Genomic DNA, 8292 nt, shown 5'->3' with positions numbered 1-8292 from the left:
CTTACTGAAGCGATAGCCAATCGCATATCACAGAATGCGCACGGTGGACCTGGTCTGAAACTCCCACCGTTGTCCACCAATGAATCCCTAAACACCGCCTAACAATCATCAGACACCCCTGGAGAGCTCCCTGTCTCCACAAATAGTTAGGATTGTGAGATACCACCAGAGAATCCCCAGCCACCGAAACGCAGTGAATCCGATAAGAACAGGACTAATCCGCTCCTTATCGATTCCCTGCTAATTATCTCCAATGGAGTCGTGCCTCCCTGACCAGCCCTGACCTAAAGGTTGAACTTCTAATAAATGCACGAAGGGGGTCTACCTTAAAACCTTACGGAATCTCAAAACCTCTGGCTGAGTCGGCAATCTATAAAACCCCGCTGGCCTAATCGGACTAGCGCCTTATGCTTGGAAAGGAAAAACCTTCAGAAAACAGATTAAAAAACATGACCCAACAGGAGCTCTGAGAGTTGTCGTGCTGACTCACCTGGTGACCGAGAGTGTTCTTGCCTGCCCTCTCGACTGCAGAGACTCCTCCAGCATGACGGAGTTTGCCCTCTCCGGCCACCAATGGTAACACGAGAGCTCCTCCCCGGTCTCCTAGACGCACCCCTCCTAGCTCCCATAGGAATGGAGCGGGGGGAGGAAGGTGAACGACAGCCCTTTCAGACGTTCCGCGGCGCCAGCAGTTGCTAGCCGGATAGACATTCGTACTCATCAAGCTGAAGCTTCTGTCCCGAAAGCCAGCTCCTGCGGACGTCCCCCTTTAGGCTACACCTGTAATGCTCTTCAGGGCCCTGTCGTTATCCACCCTGCTCCAGGCGGCCGAACATCCAACGCAAAAGTCCCGGTCGCTCTCGTCCCCTGCTGATAAAACCTCTCACCCGGCAGCTCGCCCCTCCGGGGATGATCAACCACGCCCGAACCGCGGTGCCGTGAACTTGCCAGGTAGTGACCCTCGCTGAGTCGGCCCGTTCCAGACGCGGTTGGCCCAGCAGGCCTACCCGTCAGCGGAGATGAGGACACTCACGCTCTCCTCGTCGGAACAGCGAACGGTGCCAGGTAGAGATCGAGTTGTAGCACGAAATCTTGCCCCTGCCGCTTGCGTCCATCGTACTCCCCCGGGAGCGCGGGATGGCAAGCCTGCACCGAGCCCCTGGACGTGTTTGCCGAGGGAGACCACTCCTCTCCCAACGGTCATCCTTCTCCATCATGATGATCCAATCAATGGAGGATGCGTATGATTGCTTCTGTAAAAACTGTTTTTTTTTTTCTTGGTTTTATTTTGTGAATTAGTTGGAGGAGTTCAAAATGCAGAGAGCGAAAGTGGAACGGAAAAACAACTTAATTCCTTAAACGTTAACAGTCCAAACTGGTGAGATGCTCAAATAAAACACTGCGCGAAACAACCCAAACCTATACAACACCGGACACGAAACCAGAATAAACACGATTAACACAAACGTAACAACGAACAGCACGCAAAAACACCAGCGGCAAAAGACTTAATAACACACCCATCCCAAACCGCAACAAGAACAGTGAAAACAATTACAGAACAGACAAAAAATAAAAGGGATCGTGCAGTAGTGAGACAACGCGACGACGACGCGAGCGCCAACCCGAACAGAAGGGAGACCACCTTCGGCTGTTTATGACAGACGTGGAGTATTTTCGGTCTAGAAAGTACGATACATGTTTCTCAAAAAATTAATATAATGCTTGTGTAGCCATGATTAATACGAAAAAATCATGAATGAGATCATGAATACAAATGGAGTGAGAAAGTTGAGGCTTACAAAGCAAAACATAGTAACCTCTACCCTTACCATAACAGAGCTACAACACAACATGCTAACTCCTCACCATTACCAATAACAAGCGTACAACAAACATGCAACCTCTCAGCATTACCAATAACAGGATACAACAAAACATGCTAACCTCTCACATTACCAATAAACAGAGCTACACAAAACATGCTAACCTCTCACCATTACCAATAACAGAGCTACAACAAAACATGCTAACTCTCACCATTACCAATAACAGAGGCTACAACAAACATGCTACCTCCACCATTACCATAACAGAGACTACAACAAAACATGCTAAACCTCGTTCACCCTTAGCCAATAACAGAGACTACAACAAAACTGCTAAAACCTTCTACCATCAACTAACGAGGCTACAACAAAACATGCTACCTTCAACATTAACACAATAACAGAGGATTAACAACAAACATGCTAACATTCACCATTACCAATTAACAAGATAAAACAAACATGCTAACTCTCACCGTTACATAACAGACTAACAAACAAATAACAAAACATGCTAACCTCTCACCATTACCAATAACAGAGGCTACAACAAAACATGCTAACCTCTCACCATTACCAATAACAGAGGCTACAATAAAACATGCTAACCTCTCACAATTACCAATAACAGAAGGGTATTTTTATTTTTATTTTTTTTATTTCACCTTTATTTAACCAGGTATGCCAGTTGAGAACAAGTTCCCATTTACAACTGCGACCTGGCCAAGATAAAGCAAAGCAGTGAGACACGAACAACAACACAGAGTTACACATCACATAAACAAAAGTATGGTCAATAACTCAATAGAAAAATCTATATACAGTGCAAATGGTGTGAGGAGGTAAAGCAATAAAGAGGCCATAGTAGCAAAGTAATTACATTTTAGTGAATTAACACTGAAGTGATAGATGTGCAGATGATGATGTGCAAGTAGAAATACTGGCATGCAAAAGAGCAAAAAAGTAAATAAAAACAGTATGGGGATGAGGTAGGTAGATTGGGTGGGCTATTTACAGATGGGCTATGTACAGGTACAGTGATCGGTAAGCTGCTCTGACAGCTGATGTTTAAAGTTAGTGAGGGAAATATAAGACTCCAACTTCAGCGATTTTTGCAATTCGTTCCAGTCATTGGCAGCAGAGAACTGGAAGGAAAGGCAGCCTAAGGAGGTGTTGGCTTTGGGGGTGACCAGTGAGATATACCTGCTGGAGCGCGTGCTACGGGTGGGTGCTGTTATGGTGACCAGTGAGCTGAGATAAGGCGGAGCTTTACCTAGCAAAGACTTATAGATTACCTGAAGCCAGTGAGTTTGGCGACGAATATGAAGCGATGATCTTTGAGCCTCTGTAACTTTCTCATTTATCATTTTTCACGATTCATTCATTATTATTCATAATCATGGTAGCATCCACATGAATGTAGAAGTGTTCAGAAACACCTTCTATTCTTACTGAGAATACAAGTGAAGTGACTCCAAAATGACAGGACATTATTCACCATTCAGTTTCTATTATGAAAAACATCCAAAACACAACCAAGACAAACAGCAAATGAATTCAACAAGTTAGTAGAATCACAAGCTTGATGTAATCACTGCAGGCATGGAATATGGGACCAAATACTAAACTTATGACTACTTTAATACACTATAAGTGAATATGTCAGATTAATTATGACTTTCTCAAATGTGAGAACCACATACATAAAGTTCTTTCCTTTCTTAACAGTAACACAGCTTTGTATGAAAATACCATAAAATAAAAGTTGACATTCTGTACCTCATATGAAACATTCTATCTCAAATCCAAAATGCTGGAGAATAGCAACACATTTTAAACTGCAAGCTTCACTGTCCAAACACATATGKTGTGGACTATGTGTGTCTGGTAAACACATGTGGATCTGGTGAACAGTTATCACTTGTTGACCAACTACAGGAATACTGACCTCAGAGTCTCCAGTTTACAGTGGGGATTCCTCAGTCCAGCAGAGAGCAGCTTCACTCCTGAATCCTTCAGGTCATTGTTACTCAGATCCAGCTCTTTCAGGTGTGAGGGGTTTGACCTCAGAGCTGAGACCAGAGAAGCACAGCCTTCCTCTGTGACTAGACAGCCTGACAGCCTGCAAAGAGTCAAATCATATTAAAATCACACTACTATTCTTTGGTGGTGAAAATAGTTGCAGTATATTTTTTCAACGTATTCAGATAAATCATTGTCCTGAAACCTGCCATATCTATTCATAAATTAATGTATCTTCATTAAAAATGATATACGATCAAAATATTACCTGCAGAAAGAAACATGTATACTAAAAATATTTGAGTTGACTGACAAGACCAGTTTAAAAAGCGGTATCAGTCAAAAGACAGACAGTGAGGTATCAGATTTAGATTGTATTGCGTATACAGTCCACACCATATCTATTTTGACAGTGAAGCTAACATTTTAAATGAGGCTCTATGATCCAATATTTTGGATTTCAGATCAAATGTTTCATATGAGGTGACAGAATATATTGTCACCTTTTATTTGAGGTTATTTTCATATAAATCTGTTTCACCATTTAGAAGTGAAAGCACTTTATGTATCTAGTCCCCCTATTTGAAGAAGTCATAAATATTCTGACCAATTCACTCATAGTGTATTAAAACCTCTTTGGCCTAGGGGGCAGTATTTTGAAGTCCGGATGAAAAGCGTGCCCAAAGTAAACTGCCTGTTACTCAAGCCCAGAATCTAGGATATGCATATAATTGGTAGATTTGGATAGCAAACACTCTAAAGTTTCTGGAACTGTTAAAATAATGTATGGAAGTATAACAGAACTGATATGACAGGCGAAACCCCGAGGACAAACCATCCCCCAAAAAAATCAAATTCAGCCTACCACTGTTTCCAATGGCTGTCATGTTTATTATGAGGCGAAATCCCCCCAGATTCCCGTCCTCGGGCTTCCACTAGATGTCAACAGTCTTTTGAAAGAGTTTCAGGCTTGTTTTTGGAAAAATTAGCTAGAATTTGTAGTTTTTAAGTGGCTCCCATTTTGGCTGTAGTGTTTTCATGTTCGTGGATGAGAGCGCGTTCTTTGTTGTTTTCCTCCGGTAAAGACAATAACTTATTAAATTTGATTGTTTATTTACGTATTAGGGTACCTGAGGTTTGATTACAAACGTTGTTTGACTTGTTTGGATAAGTTTATTGGTAACGTTTGGGATTCATTTTGTACACATTTTGAAGGAGGGAAACCGGTGGATTATTGAATGAAGCGCACCAGCTAAAATGAGTTTTTGGGGATATAAAGAAGGACTTTTTCGCACAAAAGGACCATTTGTGATGTAGCTGGGACCTTTTGGAGTGCCAACAGAAGAAGATCTTCAAAGGTAAGGCATATATTATATCGCTATTTCTGATTTTCCTGTCGCACCTGCCTGGTTGAATTTTTTTTTCATGGTTTTGTATGCGGGGCGCTGTCCTCAGATAATCGCATGGTGTGCTTTGGCCGTAAAGCCTTTTTGAAATCTGACAGTGGTTGGATTAACAAGAAGTTAAGCTTTATTTTGATGAATGACACTTGTATTTTCATGAATGTTAAATATTTCTCTTTCTGTAATTTGAATTCCACGCCCTGCAATTTCACCGGATGTTGTCGAGGTGGGTTGCTAGCGCCATGCCTAGCCATAACAGGTTTTAAAGTAGTCAAAAGTTTAGTATTTGGTCGTAAACTCGTTGGTTGCAATTGCAGATTGTTTGCTAACCTAACATGCTAACCTCTCACCATTACCAATAACAGAGGCTACAGAAGGGACCAGGAGAACATCTAGCCTCTCAGCCTATTACGAATAACAGGGCGCCTATCCTCTCCACCATTTAACCAATAACAAGAGGCTCAACATACAAAAACAATGGTAACTCTTCACATTACCAAATAACAAGGCTGAACACAACACTTGCTAACTCTCTGCACCATTGACCAATAACAAAGGAGCATAAAACCACATGAGATAAGCCTCTCACCATTTCTCCAAATAACCGAGAGGCTACAAACAACAACAGCTGCTAACTCTCAACCCATTTACAACCCACAATGGAACTGAGGCTCATACACACACGGGGACAGGGCCTACAACCAAACATCTCCACCATTACCAATAACAGAGGCTACAAAAAAACATGCATACTCCTCTCACCATTACCAATAACAGAGGCTACAACAAACATGCTAACTCTTCACCATTACCAATAACAGAGGCTACAACAACACATCTCTAACCTCTCACCATTACCAATAACGAGGCTACACAAAACATGCTACCTCTCATTCACATTGGAGCACATTACATAAGAAGGCGGTATGTATTATTTGTGCTTCTGTAACTTCTTCATATTCATCATTATTCACAATTCGCCATTCCATGATATTATCTTCATAATTCATGAGTAGCATCACATGAATATAGAAGTAGTTCAGTAAACATCTTTCTGTATATCTTTACTCGACAATCACAAGTTTGAAGTGACTCCACAAAATGAAGACGTTATTCTACATTCTCCAGTGTTCTATCTAGAAAAAATCCAACACAACAAGACAAAGCGTGACGCAATGAATTCAACAAGTAGAGTCAGAATCACAAGCTGTGATGTAATCACAGGTGCAGCATGGAAGTATGGACCACATACTAAAACTTATGACCTTTTTATACACTATAATAGTGAATATTTCAGATTAATTATGACTTTCTCAAGTGAGAACCACATACATAAAGTTCTTTCCTTTCTTAACAGTAACACAGTCTTTGTTGAAAATACCATAAAATAAAAGTTACATTCTGTCCTCATATGAAACATTATATCTCAAATCCAAAACTGCTGAGAATAGCAAAACACATTTTAAACTGCAAGCCTTCACTGTCCAAGGACACACCACTATAATTTGGTGACTATGTGGTGTCTGGTAAACGGCACATGTGGGATTGGTGGAACAGTAATCACTTATGTTGACCAACCGTACACGGAATACTGCCTCAGGTCTCCCAGTTTACAGGGTGGGATTCCTCAGTCCAGCAGAGAGCAGCTTCACTCCTGAATCCTTCAGGTCATTGTTACTCAGGTCCAGCTCTCTCAGGTAGGAGGGGTTTGACCTCAGAGCTGAGACCAGAGAAGCACAGCCTTCCTTTGTGACTCCACAGCCTGACAGCCTGACAAAGAGATCATCATGACTTCAAACACACTGTTAATTTAACACCAGTAGTGTAGAAGGAGAATGGCAGATGCAGTTGGTTAATTCTCCCAAACAACATGCATTCATGTTGTCTCCTAGAACTGTAATGTAAACATCAATGTATTGATTTAATATGATTTTCAATATAATATTATATACATATTATAATACATATTTTTCTCTAAACTGAATATTTCTTCCTGATGATTAGTTCTTATATGTCATTTTATTTACTCACAGAACAGCTCTGGAGGCTTTGACCACTGGCAKCAGCCTCAGAAGACCTTCCTCTGATCTGGAGTATTTCTTCAGGTCAAACACATCCAGCTCCTTTTCTGAAGTCATCAACACAAAGACCAGAGCTGACCACTGTGCAGGTGACAGGTCGTCTTCTGAGAGACTTCCTGATCTCAGGTAGCTTTGGATCTCCTCCACTAGAGAATGGTCATTCAGTTCATTCAGACAGTGGAACAGATTGATGCACTTCTCTGGAGAGGGATTCTCCCTGATCTTCTCCTTGATGTACTTGACTGTTTCTTCATGGCTCTTTGAGCTACTTCTTGTCTTTGTCAGTAGACCTCGTAAGTGCTTCTGATTGGACTCCAGTGAGAGGCCCAGAAGGAAGCGGAGGAAAAGGTCCAGGTTTCCCGTCTCACTTTGTAAGGCTTTATCCACAGCACTCTTATAGAAAGTAACTGCAGACTTGTCTCTGAAGAGCGATGAAAAGAATCTGAACATTGATTGCGGTTCGGCCATTAGATTCTCATTGTTGTTGATGAATGTGAGGAACACATATACAGCAGCCAGAAACTCCTGGATGCTCAAATGAACAAAGCAGTACACCTTGTCCTGGTACAGCTCACATTCCTCTTTAAAGAGCTGTGTGCACAATCCTGAGTACACTGAGGCTTCATTGACATCAATGCCAGCCTCTTTCAGGTCTTTTTCATAGAAAATCAGATTGCCATTCACAAGCTGTTGAAAAGCCAGTTTTCCCAGTGACAGAATGCTCTCTTTATTCCAGTGTGGACTTGTCTCTTCTTTTCCAACATACTTTTCATTCTTCTGTTTGGTATGAAACACCACAAGGTGTGTGTACATCTCAGTCAGAGTCTTGGGCATCTCTTCTCTCTTATGTTTCAGCATGTGTTCAAGGACTGTTGCAGAAATCCAACAGAAGACTGGAATGTGGCACATGATGTGGAGGCTCCTTGATGTCTTTATGTGTGAGATGATTCTGCTGGC

The 8292-nt window shown here is 41.7% G+C and overlaps 1 protein-coding gene across 1 annotated transcript; it reads right to left on the bottom strand.

Moving 5' to 3' along the window:
• Positions 1-3662: 3662 nt before the first annotated feature.
• Positions 3663-8286, bottom strand: LOC139027132 (NLR family CARD domain-containing protein 3). The gene is made up of 2 exons (XM_070442295.1): positions 7286-8286; positions 3663-3951 (listed from the first exon to the last, which is right to left on the bottom strand). Exons 1-2 carry the CDS (start codon positions 8242-8244, stop codon positions 3762-3764), a joined length of 1149 nt encoding a protein of 382 aa, XP_070298396.1. The 5' UTR covers positions 8245-8286; the 3' UTR covers positions 3663-3761.
• Between the last annotated feature and the right edge of the window lie 6 nt (positions 8287-8292).

Source organism: Salvelinus sp. IW2-2015, unplaced genomic scaffold, assembly GCF_002910315.2.
Source record: "Salvelinus sp. IW2-2015 unplaced genomic scaffold, ASM291031v2 Un_scaffold7643, whole genome shotgun sequence".
Lineage (NCBI taxonomy): Eukaryota > Metazoa > Chordata > Actinopteri > Salmoniformes > Salmonidae > Salvelinus > Salvelinus sp. IW2-2015.
This window is presented reverse-complemented; position numbering and strand designations above follow the sequence as displayed.